This window comes from Sebastes fasciatus, chromosome 11 (assembly GCF_043250625.1).
Source record: "Sebastes fasciatus isolate fSebFas1 chromosome 11, fSebFas1.pri, whole genome shotgun sequence".
Lineage (NCBI taxonomy): Eukaryota > Metazoa > Chordata > Actinopteri > Perciformes > Sebastidae > Sebastes > Sebastes fasciatus.
In genome coordinates this window covers 7,712,730-7,731,704 of record NC_133805.1, presented here as the reverse complement: position 1 = coordinate 7,731,704, position 18,975 = coordinate 7,712,730, and the positions used below count along the sequence as shown (strand labels likewise).

Below are 18,975 nucleotides of genomic sequence, written 5' to 3'. Positions count from 1 at the left end.
GTATTACTCCATTTAATCAGTTTAGCATATTTGATGTGGATTTGAAACTTTGATACTTCTGATTAATTACCTGAATGTAGAATTAATCTGTATATTGTTGTTCTTCATTAAAAAGAAAATACATTTATAAAGTGTTTGTTTCAAGGTGTCTTAAAAAGCATTAACATCTAATTTGTATCTCTTTCTGTGGCTTGTGTAGTGCCTTTACAGTTCATTTAACTGGAGATGGGAGGTTATTTTGTCCTCTTTTCAAAATGGCTGGTGTATGCGGGGTAACAGGAATAAGACCCAAAATGCAGACTAGGCAGGCAGACTGATATGATTTATTGCAGCAGATAAACAGGCAGGTACATCCAGAACAGGTAACCAGAAAAAAACAAAACAGATCAGATGGAACTCTAAGGCATGAGGCATACGGCAACTTTGACAAACTAGTAAGGAGTGTGTGAAAAAGGGCCGGTTATGAACAGCAGGGCTGATGAGGGAAAGTGGGAACAGGTGTGTCGGTGGGCGTGGACGTCTGAGGACATCTAGTGGATGGTTGGAGGATGGCAGGTTTGGGGAGTGTGAGGATAGTACATGGCCTAGGGCTGGAGACAGGAACAGAGAGCCAACCAACCAACTAGACAAAATGAGAGCAATTCCTTTTCACAATAGAGAGACATTAAAGTAACATTACAACATTTTGGAAAATTGTCTTATTTGCTTTCTTGCTGAGAGTTAGATGAAAAGATTATTACCACTCTCATATCTGTCATATCAGCTGGCCTGGCTCGACCCAAAGGTAATAAAAAAATCCACCAACCAGCACCTCGAAAGATCACTATTTAACAAGTCTCGTGTGTTTGATCCGTACAAATAACCAAAGTGTAAAAATGACAAGTTGTGGTTTTACGGGATTTTTTTTTTGACTAGGAGCAGTAACTTCCTGAAGTCTCCGCTGGTTGCCTGGCAACTCAGTGATAACTCAACTCCAGGAACTGACTATGCCCACAGTCCGGTACATAACCCCCTGTAAAACCACAACTTAATGGTTTTGCACTTTGGTTTTTGTGCAGATTTAACAAACTAGATACATTATAATGTGTTCATTGGTGAGATATTGAGGTGCTGGGACGTTACCTTCGGACAGAGCCGGACTAGCTGTTTCCAGTCTTTATGCTAAGCTCAGATAACCGTCTGCTGGCTCTTCTTATCTAACTCTCAGCAAGGAAGTGAATAAGCACATTTTCCAAAATGTCAAACTATTCCTTTAAGAATTTGTAAACTGTGCTTACTTTGTCTATTATCTGAAAAAAGAGAGAGATCAACAAACATGGAGACAAAACAAGTTTAAAAAGAGCTAAAACACAGAATTGAACCCACTGTCCCTCAAATGACTTCTGTCTATTTCAGTTTACAGAACTCAGCAGTGTCATCATCAACTATAAGCCAGAGTCCAGCATAGAGAGGCTCAGTGAATGTGGTCTGGACTCTGTGGAGGAGAGTCATGGTTTCAGAGACGCTGTAGAAGGACAGAACACCTGCACTGTGATCCAGGTACACTCCTACTCTGGAGGACAGAGGACCTGAGACGGGGGTTTTGACATAGTTGTACAAAAATCTATAACTGTTTTGGTCACAATCTAACGCCCAAGATTTGTCATTCAATCCAAACAAACATTCATTTGGCACCCCTGCTCTCCTGATACTCTTGTATGCGACTGCTACATAAACTTCTCTCCCTCTCCTCTCCACCTCCCAGTAACAACGTCCAGTCAGACTCTCTCTACTCAGGACCTGATAACATCTAGTGAATCTGTCTGGGTGACTAGGATAAGACTGATGTTGCATCATAAATGTTGCTTTTCTGTTCCCCTCAGATAATAACAGCAGTGTGTTTGCTGTGTTTGGATCCAGTGTTATTTCACGTGAATATTTCAAGAATCCAGCTCTGGTCTTGGGCTCTGGTTGTGACAGTAAAACATTCACTTCAGTCACTGTCTGTGAGACGTTTGTCCATTTCTCTCTCAGAACGTCCTGTAGTTTATCTCTGACTTCTGACACAGCTGCCGTCACGTCCTCAAAGTAGCTCAGAGGACGGATATTGATGCTGGATGTAGATTCGCTGAGTGGTGACAGTGATGGGTAGTTGAGTAAAAACTGGTTGTGATCCTCTGTGTGTGACAGCAGCTTCATCTCAGCGTCTCTCCTCTTCAGCTCAGTGATCTCCTGCTCCAGCTTCTCCTGAAGCTCTTTGACTCGACTCACTTCACTTTTCTGCTGGGATCTGACCTGCTGCTTCACATCAGAGCTTCTTTTCTTCATGAGACGCATCAGCTCGGTGAAGATCTTCTCACTGTCGTTCACTGCTTTATCGGCAGAGCGATTGACAGCCTCCACCTCCTGTTGGAGCAGCTTCACATCTTTCCCTCTGTCCTGGATCCTCTGCTGGATGTTGAGTCGACTCACCTCCAGCTCTCTCTGCCTCTCGGTCCTTTCTGCTGCAGCTGAGACGGTGTCGTGTCCTTTATGTTCATCCATTAAGCAGAGATAACAGATACACTGCTGATCAGTACGACAGAAAATCTTCATCACCTCGTCGTGACGAGAGCAGATGTTCTCCTGGAGCTTCTTGGAGGGCTCCACCAGCTTGTGTTTCTTTAATTGAGCCACATCGTAATGAAGCTGGAGGTGTTTCTCACAGTAAGAGACCAGACACACCAGACAGGACTTGAAGGCTTTCAGTTTCCTCCCAGTGCAGACATCACAGGCCACATCTTCAGGTCCAGCATAGCAGTGATCAGCAGGAGAAGCTTGGAGTCCAGTCTTCTTCATTTCCTCCACTAAATCTGCTAACATGGTGTTTTTCATCAGGACAGGCCTCCGTTTGAAGGTCTGCCTACACTGAGGGCAGCTGTAGATCTTCTTCTTGTCCTCTCCATCCCAGTGGGTTTTAATACAGTTCATGCAGTAGCTGTGTCCACAGGGAATAGTCACCGGATCCTTCAGTAGATCCAGACAGATGGAACAAGAGAAAGTTTCCTGCTCCAGCTGAACTCCTCTCTGCGCCATTTCACCTCTCAGTAGCAACGACTGTCTGAGATTCACTTCCTGAGAAGTGAATCTAGTCTGAGCTCTGATCTAAACAGCATGTGTTTGTGTTGGGAATGGGGCCTTTCAGCTCTCACCATGTCGGTTACACCCACTTTCAAACTGTAGATCTGAAGGGGGAGGGAACAAGGAAATAAACCGTCGAGCTGTCGTGTTTGAGAGCAGGATGAGCAGGTAGGAGTTTTCAACCTATGATTCATTCCAGGAAGCAGAGATTGTGAATTTTAACTCTGTTCGTTCCAATACCCATACTACCATACTATTTTGTATGACAGAAAAAGATTTAGTATGTCCCAATACATAGTATGTCAAATGCAGTATGCCAAAAATACCATGTCTTACTACATCTGGTCGCATTTTGCAGAATGCAAGTAAGCATGCTTTTCTGGCTGTTCTGACCCACAATCCTCTGCACAGCAGATATATGAGCAAGAGGGTCAAAGGTCAAGGTGAAGTAATATGTCCCAATACTGCATTTAACAGTGCACACTTTGTAAGGGCAGCTGAAGTATGTACTAAAACTTAAAAGTATGCGATTTGGAACATAGCCTCATTTTCACCATTTACAACAAAGCCTCGGTTAAAACCTGCTCCACATTTGAAAATGTCGGGACCCAGCATCTGGCTGGTTTCAAGTGACCTCATGAACTCAGTAACCTGATCCTTGACCACAGGACTCATGTCAGTCCTCATTGGTTACAGTAACATTTCACCCAGAGGTGTGAAAATCACACAGAACAAAACCAGAGGAATGTTCTTTGTTCCTCCTCTTTTCGACCTCTTTCTACTCTTTGCTCTTCACCTCCTGACCCAAGCTGACCAGCTGCTGGAGGTGACCCACAGCCCTCTTTCTACTCTTCATCTAAGCTCTCCAGTCCAGAAGCTGTAGAAACAGCTCTGTTCTGATCAATGGCCTGTTAGGAAACAGCCATTGCAACCAAGGAACCAAAAGGCAGACGACGCGAGTGCTCTGCCCTTTTCACCAGTTAACTTCAAGCTATCAAGCAAAGAAGTTAGCACCAAGCTAACAGCAAAGACGACATCTTTGACTTGGAACCACAACTTCAACACATGGAATCACAAACCCTTTTCTTCCATGGATTGGTAACGTACTGGGCCTTAGCATGAGCAATCGCACAGGGCTGAGCAAGACTGTCCAACTTTGATTTCTAGAAAGTACTTGTATTGATTTGGTTTAATGTTATTCATTGAGTTTGACTGTGTTGATTTATCTGTATTTGATTTTTGGGTAACTGGCTTCGCCACATCTGATGTGTTTAGTTTATGCTTCACATAGACAAGGTCTTGCATGCAAACTAACCATCTTTTCTAACCCACTGCATATCTAACACACATAAAGATCACATACAGAAACTGTGAATTAGTTAAACATAAACATACAGCTTCAGATAATCTTAACCCCACATCACCCCCCCCCTCTCTGTCCTTCTTCTCAGAAGAACAAAGAGGTCATGTGATGACATGCTGATGGCCATCTTTGATTCCGCCATCTTTGATTCCGCCATCTTTGATTCAGCCATCTTTGTAGTTTTACAGTGCTCACCATTTTGTTTGTAGGCAATACAGACATTTTGAAACAAGACGCCATCTTGTTTCCCCCCCCCTCTCTCTCTCTCTCTCTCTCACACACACACACACACTTTGTTTGGTTTGTTTAGTTTAGTTATTTAGTTAGATTAATATTGTGTTTTGAACCTTTATTATCTTGTAAATAAATGTTTGTGGAATATACATGCTGGTCTCTTTAATGTTGCACAAGAGTAAATAATGCCAACCTCTGCTATGTCAAGAACTCCGATATCCTTCAACCTTTACTATCTATTTTGGTTATAGTTATTAATTTAATTATTAATCAACGTTCCAAATTGATAGTTTAGCATATATAATGAGACTATATTAACGTTTTGGTCATTGGTCCCTGATTCCAGGGTGGTGCCCCGTTTATTATTGATGTTTATTGATAATCTTTATTAATATTAATAATTCTATTATTATTTATTAATTATTTTGCTAATAATCAAAACCTACTACAGTAGAACCCCTACAAAAACATTTAAGTTTTTAGTTTTAAAATACTTCTTGGTGATGGCTCCATGTTTCTCTGACTCATCCTCAAATCCAGTTCAATTTTCTTTTACTGATTAAAACAGCTGTCTGACAGTAGGTTAATAGAGTTATCAAACTAAACTGTCTTAAAATCCATGAATTGCTGAATGATAACAAAACAACAAAATAGAATTTCAGAATATCATATACTGAGTCAAACCAGCGTTTCAAGTTTCAGATGGGTTTCAACAAATATCATCAAACACGTTTTTTGCTGCAGCTCTGAATCCAGAAAGACATGATTGGAAAATTTGAAAGTAGCATCGCCTCAGAAGCTCCGTCTAAACCCACCTCCTCCCCTTGGGGCTCCTTGCAATGCAACGCCCCCCCACACAAATGCACGAGCACCCCCGCATCGCAACTACTTCACAGCAGCGTCGGCGTTAGGGCCGGGCCATGGGGGTCCAGGCCCGTCCAAAAAGGTCACTGTGCCCCCTCAGCTGAATTCTCTCCTGACAAAAAACTAAACTGAAATAACGGCTAAGCTATTAGTAAAATTAAGTCATTCAGTTTGGTAATGGAAGGACTTAACACTGCAATGCAAAATAAAGCACAAAACACTGATAGTTTGCATTTAGGAAACAACTAGGACATGTACTTGGGCTTGATTATATAATTTTCTATTGGAGTGTCCTAACTGGCCACGAGCAACACGAGCAACACGGCGCTGCACAGCGCGGCGTGACGTTTTGTCTGAACTTCTATCGGATACACGGTTCCTATTTTTTCCTGTCACTCATATTGAGAGGAACGGCTGATTAGTTTAGATAAAATGAGCCGATAAAACCGGGTCAGTTGTCCTGGATGTAAATGAAAATATTAACTTGATTACTGACACTTTCAGCACAGGAATTGACGCTCGCAGTTATATGTAATAAAGTTCACTAGTGAAACTTTATTACGAGCTACCTGTCAAAAAATATAACAGCCACCTCACTAATGGTTCAAATAAAACACGAACACACAGCAAAAAGATACAACTATGGAAACTCTGGGAAATATGAGCCGTCACTACAATATTTCAGTAAGAAGTCTCGTTTTGATCCGCTCCGTTTGCGTTTTTTAAAACTATTTTTTTTTTTAATCTAGCTCAATAGAAAAAAATGAGAGAAAGTAGACCTACAAACCTGGTGCATTAAAGCACAATTAGGACCAAGAGAGTAAAAAGCATCCTGTGCTCCTCTCACATCTTACTTTTTCTACCTGTTTGGATTATTCTGTTCAGTATTGTGGAATAAAACAATGGACTAATGTTACACTACAGCAGGCTGAGCAGGGAAACAACTGGTGAGTGAAACATCCACAAACCTCAGTCACGTTACTGTCCAAACATTTTTCCTTCCGGTTCAGTTTCTGCTTCTGTCAATCTCGTGCAGGATCTGGGAGTGATATGCTGTGCTACTACATCACTTTAACAAGAGTTTCAAGCGCTGGCCTGTATTCATTAGAATGTGTGCAAGCATTTTGGGGTATTAATATACTAATCCAAATAAATCATGATGAGATATTATTAATCACACCAGAAACACATTTTTTTCACCTGTACTCGTATTATATGCAGTATTACTCCATTTAATCAGTTTTGCATATTTGCTGTGGATTTGAAACTTTGCTACTTCCGATTATTAAAATTTGGTAGCAATCAGACCAACGGCTTAGGAGGAGATGTCAAAAATGTGTTTTTCAAAAAATCCAATATGGCGGAAAATATTTCCAGGTGCACTTTGGAGGTCCAAGAGGCTTTATTGTAGATCACACGGAGTTGCACATATGTGTAACATTTCAAGTCAATCGGACTTACGGTTTGAGGGGCGTGGCCTTTCCAATATCGCATGTTTGGGCATTAATTACAGCGCCACCATGTGGTCGATTTGAATGAAACTTTCAGCAGATGTTTCAGCTACTCTTGTGAACATATGCTGCACGTTTGGAGATGATGGGCCAAAGGCTTGTGAAGTTAGGTCTATTGATGTGCTGAGCCCGCCCCTTAAAAATGAATTGGTCAATATCTTCACAACACAATGACATATCAACAAGCTTTATGCAACCTTTGATGAGCCTGGTCCAATAATGATTCGCAGAAAATATGCCAGCAATCAGACCTACGGTTTAGGAGGAGATGTCAAAAATGTGTTTTTCAAAGAATTCAACATGGCGGAAAATTTAGTCGGTGGACTTTCGTGGTCCAAGAGACTTTTTTGTAGATCACATTCAGCAGCACATGTCTGTCAAATTTCAAATTGATAGGACTTATGGTGTGAGGGGGCTGGCCTTGAAAATTTTTATAGCGCCACCATGTGGCCAATTGTTTTCATATTTTATGTGAAGCATTATGACATCATGTACAGTTATGGTACCAAGTCTCATGTCTCTAGCTCGTTCCAGCTCACAGCAAATTGAGCAAAGGCATAAAATCTAGTTAGGCGGACTTTAGTGGTCTGAGCAGCTTTTTTGTAGATCACACGGAGCTGGACATGTGTGTCGAGTTTCAAGTCAATCAGACTTACGGTGTGAGGGGCGTGGCCTTTCCAAAATCGCGTGTTTGGGCGTTAATTACAGCGCCACCATGTGGTCGATTACGCTCATATTGCTTGAGAAGCTCATGCACATCATTTCCAGTTATTCTGCGAAATTTCATGTTTCTCGCTCATTCCAGCTCACGGCAAATTGAGCCGCGGCATAAGACAACAAATAAAAAGAACAAACCGGCACCTTCGGGGCTATAACCCTAATAATAAACCGGCACAAACTCAATAGGGTTCTGCCCCTTCGGGGCTTGAACCCTAATAAGACTCAGCGGTCAATCAGTGGCTTATACACACCAAACCTGAAGAAGAAGGCTGTGAGGTCTGCATCTGTTCTCAATCGGCCTGTACAGTAAGTGTTTACAATTTAAGGAATAAATAAGCATTTAAGGGAAGCTGGGGCATAACATTAAGTCTTTTAAGGGACTTTGAGTTAAAATTCAGGCCGTTGTACAGAAATTCATATGTATATATTTAGCTGTTTTTAGATGTTTGTCTTCAAAATTGGATACCTGCTCTTTAGTATTGGAAAGGAGTTCAAGTCAAGTCCATTTTTATCTATACAGTCCAATATCGCAAATTTGCCTCAAGGGAATTTACAATCTGTACAGCATACGAAACCCTCTATCTTTAGACCTTCGATTTGGATAAGAAAAACTCCAACCAAAAAACCCTTTAACAAAGACAAATAAATTCCTTTTTGCAGATATTGAGGATATGCACAGTTAACAAATAAAAAAATATATTGAGTTTTGAACAAACTGGATGAACTAGAGCTGATGTGTGCTCATCATGTAATAAGTAACTTGATGTGTTTATACATTAATAGGTGTGGTTAATTAATACTACTCTAGGACATTTTGTGCCCAGTTAAGAACCGGCACTTAACACGGGTAACTGAGGTAGGCAGATATAAAGGTATTCCTGACGAACATTTTTTTTTTGCTTTTGTGTTGTCGAGAATGAATTTGATGTTATGCCCCATTTTTCCGAATACAATGACTTGAGGAATCATCTGTTTGAGAAGGTTCAGTTGAAGAACTCTCATCATCGTGTTAACAAGAGAGGACCATGATTCAGAGCAAGCTTGACAAACTCAAGCTGTCTTTAGGAACCATTCACAGAGTAGAGTCTGATCAGTTTATCCATCCATCCATCCATCCACAAGCTGCTTGGAGATGGTCTTATATCCTTTACCTTTAACATGCTTGTCTATAATTTTCTTTCTAATCTCCTGAGACAACTCTCTCCTTAGCTTTCTGTGGTCCATGTTCAGTGTGGTACACACCATGATACCAAACAGCACAGTGACTACTTTTCACCCTTTAAATAGGCAGACTGACTGATTACAAGTTTGAAGATACCTGTGATGCTATTTACAGGACACACCTTAGTTTAATATTTCCCTGTGGTCAAATTATTTTCAATCTTTTCTAGGGGTACCATCATTTTTGTCCAGGCCAGTTTCATTAGTTTGTTTTTTAAAATGATTCTGTTGAACCACAATTCAAAAACAATAGCTGATTTTCATTAGTTAATTTTCAGTGAATTTTTATTTATTATTACTTTTGTCAGTTTCAAGTTACTTTAGTGACCATTGTGGGTTTTTCTTTCTTTAACGGAAGGGTACCAACATTTTTGTCCACGTCTGTATATACAGTATATGGGGCAGCAACTTGGTCCCACACAGTTTATGTATATGTTCAGTTGAATCAGGATGGACAGGAAGCAGGGTTGTGTGAAGTTGTCGGTCGAGCCGTCCAGAGGGCTCATGGATGAGAAGTTTATCGTCCTGGTCCAGATCGTCCTCCCTGGTTCCCAGCTGACCGTCTACGCCCTCTACCAGTGTGATGATGGACACAGCTGGGAGGCGTTCGCTCACTACACCGCCAACACCACCGGGACTGTGAACGGTACGTGGTTCAATACCTAGACCTGGAAAATTAAAGAAAATTATTTTAGAAATGTTTTCAGTCATCTTAAAGTTTGTTATTTACAGCAAAACACATTTCGTTATAAAAATAAGCAGCTTTTTGGAAAAAATTAACATCAAAATTTGAAATAATTTTTCATGCCTTTTACCGTACAGTTACAGAGGATCCCAGTCTGGGCGGGACATATTCTGGAGTTGAACCGATGGGTCTAATGTGGAGCCTCAGACCAGTTCCAGGCAGCAAACCTTGGCTCAGGTAGACCGACAAGGATAGAGCTGTTCAGATGATACCAATCAATACCGAATCAGTGTCAGAGTCAACTCTTTCCCATCATCCCTCAGGATGAGGAAGATGAACATCCAGACTCCCATGGAGGTCAAAATCTCGGTGTACCAGGGACACCAGACTGAGGGCTTCGTGGATCAGGTACCGCTGGCCGGTGTGGTGGTGGAGCGCTGGTACATGGCGCCCGGCGTCCGCAGGATCCCGGTTACAGAGAACGGACTCACTGCGACCCTCTTCCTCCCCTCAGGTAGGACCAGAGGAAAAACTAGTCCGCCCACTACCAATTCACTTACCAGAGTGGACTAGACAGAAAAGAAACCCCAAAAAAGCCCATAAGCAAACAGTGAAAATAGCCCCAAGGCAAGAGCAGCTAATGGCCGACTGACGCTCTGCAGAGAAACAAATATTAATAATCTTAAAAACACTTTATTACCAAACATTAAAATACATACCGATTAAATGTTAAAACTAGGGCTGCCAAGTATTAAATACTCTTATCAACATGGGAGTGGACAAATATGCTGCTTTATGCAAATGTATGTTAACAACACAAAAAAATGACAAATATTGTCCAGAAACCCTCACAGGTACTGCATCTAGCATAAAACAATATGCTCAAATCATAACATGACAAACTGACAGGCAACAACAGCTGTCAGTGTGTCTTCCCAGCTGGGAAGCAGGGCTGAAATACATGAACACCATGAATGTCACACACATTCAAACCCGACAGCATAAAACAATACACACAGACACCAGTCTTAAGCCGACCTGTTGATCCTGTCCTCTCGTCTTCTTTGCACGCCAACAGACAAGTGAAAAATGTTTCCATCAGATATATTCCTAGAGAAGATCAGATAAACAATATCATTGTTGTGTAAACTGAGAATTGTTTTTGGTGTTTTGACTCGTCTGAAGGACCGGGACCTTTCCCCGGCCTCCTGGACCTGTGGGGGGGTGGAGGGAAGTTGGTGGAGTACCGCTCAGCGCTGCTGGCTTCTCACGGCTTCGCCTCCTTGGCCCTCGACTACCTGACACCTAAAGTCACCATTGAAACTGGGAAGATGGTGGACAATGAGTACTTTGAGGTAAAACCTGATGAGTATCTAAATTACTGCTCAGTGCATCTGAAAACATACATGCTACTGTTTATTCACACAAAAGTATGTTGAACGATAGTACACATATTGAGTATTCAGTGCATTGTCTGCGATTTTGGCCGGATATCTGCCTTTAAAAGACAGACTATGTGTAACTTTAAATAATAAAATATAAATTGCTCTCCCAAAAATTTCTATCAAGACTACAGAGGACATGGTGTGATCATGAAGTGCAACCTGCATCCTGTTAATAATCATTTATTTTGGCTGTGAGACAGAAAGAGTCACATTAAGTCAGGTTCATGTTAAGTTATGTGGGTTAAAAGTCTTTGCTGCAGACACCAGGATGTGTGTCTGTTATCTTTCTGTTTATGCGTCACTTAACACATAAAATCTGGTTCAGAAATTCATTGACCTTTACAGATCAGAGACTAGTGTTGGCATTAAAGACAACAGGAGGAAGTGTCATTCAGAGTTTTTGTTAGTTTAACTTGATATTAAATTAATTTCCATAACACTATTATTATTGCTACATTTCTACTTTAATAATATTATAAATATGTAGCACCGGGCCTGACCCTCTAGTAGGGATGTGACGGTGAGGAAATTTTCCCACCGGTTAATAAAGTCGTGACAACACCGGTGTTAGCGATTACAATGGACATTTTACAAGAAAAGATGACGGTCAATAGGTGTAGCGCGCTTACTTTGATCTTTAATGTCAGGTGGCTATGTGTCTGGCCTCTCCGGTCCAGCTTTCGCTGCGGAGCAGAAAAAGCCATGCTGTGATTTGGTATCAAAAAGTTGTAACATTTGGAGATTTCTGCATGAATTGCATTTTTCTTGCCGATTGGATGGCGAGCACTTCTGTTGTGTAAACTGCTCAGAAACCCCCTTATTGTCAATCTAGCTAGGAAAGCCATCCATTCTCTGAATGCTCTAGGTCTCTAGTCTGTGGCTGTAAAGTGTCATGAGGCTGTGATTATCCTAGAGGTCACCACAGGTCATTTTATACAGTGAGGTCAAGTTCCAAAACATGGTCTCACTACAATGAAATGGCTACTATGGGGACTAACATCATCACACATGAATACAGATGGGCTCATTGGATCCAAAAGAGTCTCAGCTTTACAGTGTTACCTAATTTATGTAATTCAAGACTTTTTAGGGACCCCAGTATGCAGAAATATTCAAATACACCATTTTAGTATAGGCGGAAATAACACATTTCTGCTGTATTCAAAAGACTGAATGGTTTTTGCCCCAAATTGCATGTTATTATCATAAAGTGGGCATGTCTGTAAAGGGAGACTCATGGGTACCCATAGAACCCATTTTCATTCACATATCTTGAGGTCAGAGGTCAAGGGACCCCTTTGAAATTTGCCATGACAGTTTTTCCACGCCAAAGTTTCGACTACCTTTGGACCTTCGCTCTAGCTCTACCAGAGCTCTAACTGAGCCTGCTACAATCAAAGATTAACCTCAATGGTGTAATATGTTCATAACTGTTTTCTAGTTTAACAGTTTGACACCAGGTTTCATTGGCTGGAAAGGTTTTTCATTTATCTCTAAATGCAGATCCACTGTTGGAGAGGAAAAACCCTTTTAATAGGAAAAAGGGAAATCTAAGGAAAATCATCACAGAAATGATCGTTCCTCCAGGACAGATGTGTGAATTATTATCTGAAGATTTAGATAAGACAAAGATAACATAACTGACTGTTTCTTAAAACGTGATTTCACAACTTTAGTTGCCTGACACTGAGAGGAAAGGTGAGAGTCAAAGATCATACCCAGATTACAGCAGCCTGTAAACTACCAAGACATAATGAGAGCTGGTTCATGGAAACGTGTTGCCAATTAAAAATATTTGAAGTTTGAGTTATTATAGATGTCACAAGGTTTATGTCATCTAACACTGAATACCAGATAAAAGGATGTAGACCGCAAGAAATGAAGAAAGACGTACAAAGCTTCATCCTCTACAATACAGAGTGCAATCTTGGTTTATATGCATGTTAATATAAAGTATGAAAATCCACACAAACTTAAACTTAAAATTTCTTTTCTGCCTGTATCACAAAATGTTCAAAGCCTGGCCTCTGTGATACAGCTGTAACAGTTTGTTTTCTGACATGTTTTCCTGCTGCAGACGGCCTACAGACTCCTGGAGCAGCATCCTCAGATCCTCAGCAGCAGGATCGCCATGATGGGTCTTTCCTTCGGCACCAGTGTCACCCTCAAAACAGCGGTTTACTCCAAAGTTGTAAAGGTAAGACGGCTAGCTGAAAGTTACTTCCATCATTTTGATACAGCTTGAGGCTGGCCCACGCTAAAAGATTTTTCAAATCTTAACAGATGTTGAAAATGTGAGACCACACAGATAACGACATGTTGTGTTAAATTGAACAGTTTTGAACCCATAGTGTGCGGAGAGCAACGATTTGGCCAAAACAGCACAAAACACACTAACAGATTCATTCATGAACAATGTTGCGGCCTCTCAAACTAACGAAGGCTCTGGAGAGGACGAAGCTAGAAAGGACGCCATGAGACAGTTATGTGAAAAGGAAACAATCTATTATCAGTCAGGAAAAAAATAAATGTCAGAATGCAACTAAGCAAACAAAGGGTTGGAGATCCCAGTTAAATGAACAAAAGAGGGGGGAGTCGCTGGGCCAGCCACGCAATGGGTTGTCGCACCCAGCTCATCCCCCTAAACTGAAAAAGGAGTTTACTAAAAACTAAACTAACAGGGATCTCCAGCCCAAAAACAAAGTAACAAAGTAAATTCTGGGAAATATCATCATAGATCGAAAAAAAAAGGAAACAATGGAGACCCCTTAATCAGTGCCACGTTTCTGCTCAGTGTTCTGGCTGCTCATGAAGCTCTAAGTTGATAGTCAGATAATAATAATTGTTGTTTCCACATAAAGTTGTTTTATAAATTGCTCCTTTGTCATTTTGTGTAGTTTTGCTGTTCTGTGTCACTTTTTGGATCTTGCTTGTCCATTAAAATGATTTCAGGTTTCCGTCTCCACTGGTCATGTGTAAACCTCTGTATATTTTATATGTGTGTGTGTGTGTGTGTGTGTGGTCTCCCAGCTCAGGTGTATAGTGTGTATTAGTGGGAGTCATGTGCAGCCGATTGACGCAACTATGGAGCAAACATTGATTGCCTATAACCAGTAAGTTGATCTTCCTTCAGTTACTTTCATATTTTTGCTCTCTCCAGAGAATGAACCTTAGATTTGAATGACCCCAAGACCTTTCCTTTAGCGCCACCCTCAGGACAAACTTTGATCTTTCTCTGAAGCATTTTTCAGTGTTTTTATGTTGTCCAATCAGAAACGTTGATAAGACTCGCTTCACCGAGGAGAATCACGTGATCTGGCGAGATCTGCTGCTGCCCATCCCCACTGACCCCTCACTCAAAGTGGACGTGAGTACCACCAGGCAGAATTTCTCTCTGCCTTTTCCTCTTTTTTGGGATTATTTTATTTCGGACTTTTCACACACACACACACACACACACACACACACACACACACACACACACACACACACACACACACACACACACACACACACACAAGATATGAAACACCCAGAACCCATACACAAAATTTCAAGCCCAAGTTCACACAATGTTGATTAAGCCTATTGCCACCAGGGAAAGCTCTCTGTATTTTGTAGTATACCGTAGTTGTGGTGTCTGTGGCGACTTTCCCTTGCTGGTGCGCCAGAAGTGATGCGTTTTATACCAACCGGCCAGAGCTAAAGGGGACAGGAAGGGGGAGACCATAGCGACGGAGCAGCAGCTAGGAATATGGCAATACTCCTAAATCCTAAGAAGCGCCCAACCAAAGTTTCGGGAGTGGATGCTCCAGATAAAAAAAAATAACTTGGCATTCAGAGGAAGGATTAAAGTTATTTTCCTTTTTTTATTTTATTTCCCTCTGGCCTTATTTGCAAGGGAAGACTTGAAGAGAGCGCTCCTGGAGGCGGGGGGAGATGTGGTGAGCTCACCTGCAGGCATATGTCATCAGCATGTCCACAGTGTTTGTGTATTTACTCTCACTGCCAGAGGGGGGAGACAAAAGTTCTGCACTGCAGATGGTTTGCATTATGTTGTATCTATGTGTTTAGAGACTAAACGGCGATGTGGATGAATTTATTTTATATTCTTTCGTTTTCAGCTGAATCTACAACAAAGTGAAGTATCTGTGGCTAATCTTGCCTCTCTAGCTCTGAGTAATGCCTCAAAAATCCACAGATAAATGATTCCACAGGTGATATAGATATTCAAAGCTGCAGCCGGTGATAAAAGCTGAAACGCTGCTGCTGTTTGTCTCTGAGCAGGTGGGACGACTCAAGTGTCCTCTGTTGCTGGTTGTCGCTGAGGACGATCAGAACTGGCCCGCCCAGGAGTCTGCAATGGACGTGAGTTTACTGACATGACGACATCCTGTGTGAATAACAAGCTGGGTCCAGAGGTTTGAAGCTCCAGGATTAAACTTTACTGATTAAAACAGCTGTCTGACAGTAGGTTAATAGAGTTATCAAACTAAACTGTCTTGAAATCCATGAATTGCTGAATGATAACAAAACAACAAAATAGAATTTCAGAATATCGTATACAGAGACAAACCAGCATTTCAAGCTTCAGATGGGTTTCAACAAATATCATCAAACACGTTGACACGCCTCAGAAGCTCCGTCTAAACCCACCCCCTCCCCTCGGGGCTCCTTGCAATGCAACGTCCCCCACACAAATGCACGAGCACCGCCGCATCGCAACTACTTCACAGCAGCGTCGGCGTTAGGGCCGGGCCATGGGGGTCCAGGCCCGTCCAAAAAGGTCACTGTGCCCCCTCAGCTGAATTCTCTCCTGACAAAAAACTAAACTGAAATAACGGCTAAGCTATTAGTAAAATTAAGTCATTCAGTTTGGTAATGGAAGGACTTAACACTGCAATGCAAAATAAAGCACAAAACACTGATAGTTTGCATTTAGGAAACAACTAGGACATGTACTTGGGCTTGATTATATAATTTTCTATTGGAGTGTCCTAACTGGCCACGAGCAACACGAGCAACACGGCGCTGCACAGCGCGGCGTGACGTTTTGTCTGAACTTCTATCGGATACACGATTCCTATTTTTTCCTGTCACTCATATTGAGAGGAACGGCTGATTAGTTTAGATAAAATGAGCCGATAAAACCGGGTCAGTTGTCCTGGATGTAAATGAAAATATTAACTTGATTACTGACACTTTCAGCACAGGAATTGACGCTCGCAGTTATATGTAATAAAGTTCACTAGTGAAACTTTATTACGAGCTACCTGTCAAAAAATATAACAGCCACCTCACTAATGGTTCAAATAAAACACGAACACACAGCAAAAAGATACAACTATGGAAACTCTGGGAAATATGAGCCGTCACTACAATATTTCAGTAAGAAGTCTCGTTTTGATCCGCTCCGTTTGCGTTTTTTAAAACTATTTTTTTTTTTAATCTAGCTCAATAGAAAAAAATGAGAGAAAGTAGACCTACAAACCTGGTGCATTAAAGCACAATTAGGACCAAGAGAGTAAAAAGCATCCTGTGCTCCTCTCACATCTTACTTTTTCTACCTGTTTGGATTATTCTGTTCAGTATTGTGGAATAAAACAATGGACTAATGTTACACTACAGCAGGCTGAGCAGGGAAACAACTGGTGAGTGAAACATCCACAAACCTCAGTCACGTTACTGTCCAAACATTTTTCCTTCCGGTTCAGTTTCTGCTTCTGTCAATCTCGTGCAGGATCTGGGAGTGATATGCTGTGCTACTACATCACTATAACAAGAGTTTCAAGTGCTGGCCTGTATTCATTAGAATGTGTGCAAGCATTTTTGGGTATTAATATACTAATCCAAATAAATCATGATGAGATATTATTAATCACACCAGAAACACATTTTTTTCACCTGTACTCGTATTATATGCAGTATTACTCCATTTAATCAGTTTTGCATATTTGCTGTGGATTTGAAACTTTGCTACTTCTGATTAATTACCTGAATGTAGAATTAATCTGTTTATTGTTGTTCTTCATTAAAAAGAAAATACATTTATAAAGTGTTTGTTTCAAGGTGTTTTAAAAACATTAACGACTAATTTGTATCTCTTTCTGTGGCTTGTGTAGTGCCTTTACAGTTCATTTAACTGGAGATGGGAGGTTATTTTGTCCTCTTTTCAAAATGGCTGGTGTATGCGAAGTAACAGGAATAAGACCCAAAATGCAGACTAGGCAGGCAGACTGATATGATTTATTGCAGCAGATAAACAGGCAGGTACATCCAGAACAGGTAACCAGAAAAAACAAAACAGATCAGATGGAACTCTAAGGCATGAGGCATACGGCAACTTTGACAAACTAGCAAGGAGTGTGTGAAAAAGGGCCGGTTATGAACAGCAGGGCTGATGAGGGAAAGTGGGAACAGGTGTGTAGGTGGGCGTGGACGTCTGAGGGCATCTAGTGGATGGTTGGAGGATGGCAGGTTTGGGGAGTGTGAGGAGAGTACATGGCCTAGGGCTGGAGACAGGAACAGAGAGCCAACCAACCAACTAGAAAGTCCTCATGACAAAAACAGAGCAATTCCTTTTCACAATAGAGAGACATTAAAATAACATTACAACATTTTGGAAAATTGTCTTATTTGCTTTCTTGCTGAGAGTTAGATGAAAAGATTGTTACCACTCTCACATCTGTCATATCAGCTGGCCTGGCTCGGCCCAAAGGTAATACAAAAATCCACCAACCAGCACCTCTAAAGATCACTATTTAACAAGTCTCGTGTGTTTGATCCGTACAAATAACCAAAGTGTAAAAATGACAAGTTGTGGTTTTACGGGATTTTTTTTTTGACTAGGAGCAGTAACTTCCTGAAGCCTCTGCTGGTTGCCTGGCAACTTAGTGATAACCCAACTCCAGGAACTGACTATGCCCACAGTCCGGTACATAACCCCCTCTAAAACCACAACTTGATGGTTTTACACTTTGGTTTTTGTACAGATTTAACAAACTAGACACAGTATAATGTCATTCATCGATGAGATATTGAGGTGCTGGGACGTTACCTTCAGAGAGAGCCGGACTAGCTGTTTCCAGTCTTTATGCTAAGCTCAGATAACCGTCTGCTGGCTCTTTTTATCTAACTCTCAGCAAGGAAGTGAATAAGCACATTTTCCAAAATGTCAAACTATTCCTTTAAGAATTTGTAAAATGTGTTTACTTTGTCTATTATCTGAAAAAAGAGAGAGATCAACAAACATGGAGACAAAACAAGTTTAAAAAGAGCTAAAACACAGAATTGAACCCTCTGTCCCTCAAATGACTTCTGCCTATTTCAGTTTACAGAACTCAGCAGTGACATCATCACCTAAAAGGCAGAGTCCAGCATAGAGAGGCTCAGTGAATGTGGTCTGGACTCTGTGGAGGAGAGTCATGGTTTCAGAGACGCTGTAGAAGGACAGAACACCTGCACTGTGATCCAGGTACACTCCTACTCTGGAGGACAGAGGACCTGAGACGGGGGTTTTGACATAGTTGTACAAAAATATATAACTGTTTTGGTCACAAGCTAACGCCCAAGATTTGTCATTCAATCCAAACAAACATTCATTCGGCCCCCCTGCTCTCCTGATACTCTTGTATGCGACTGCTACATAAACTACTCTCCCTCTCCACTCCACCTCCCAGTAACAACGTCCAGTCAGACTCTCTCTACTCAGGACATGATAACATCTAGTGAATCTGTCTGGGTGACTAGGATAAGACTGATGTTGCATCATAAATGTTGCTTTTCTGTTCCCCTCAGATAATAACAGCAGTGTGTGTGCTGTGTTTGGATCCA

At 41.3% G+C, this 18,975-nt stretch overlaps 3 protein-coding genes across 3 annotated transcripts in view; 1 reads left to right on the top strand and 2 right to left on the bottom strand.

The window, feature by feature from the left end:
* toe1 (target of EGR1, exonuclease) overlaps positions 1-18,975 on the bottom strand; it is a 442,640-nt gene that overhangs the window by 108,927 nt on the left and 314,738 nt on the right. The gene's annotated exons all lie outside the window — the stretch shown is intronic.
* LOC141776572 (tripartite motif-containing protein 16-like) lies at positions 302-3,128 on the bottom strand. Its single transcript, XM_074650267.1, has one exon. It carries the CDS (start codon positions 3,052-3,054, stop codon positions 1,387-1,389), a length of 1,668 nt encoding a protein of 555 aa, XP_074506368.1. The 5' UTR covers positions 3,055-3,128; the 3' UTR covers positions 302-1,386.
* LOC141776579 (acyl-coenzyme A thioesterase 1-like) lies at positions 9,028-15,543 on the top strand. The gene is made up of 8 exons (XM_074650274.1): positions 9,028-9,658; positions 9,835-9,934; positions 10,021-10,211; positions 10,883-11,052; positions 13,220-13,339; positions 14,173-14,255; positions 14,416-14,509; positions 15,430-15,543. The coding sequence occupies exons 1-8, from the start codon at positions 9,463-9,465 to the stop codon at positions 15,526-15,528; spliced, it is 1,053 nt and encodes a 350-aa protein (XP_074506375.1). The 5' UTR covers positions 9,028-9,462; the 3' UTR covers positions 15,529-15,543.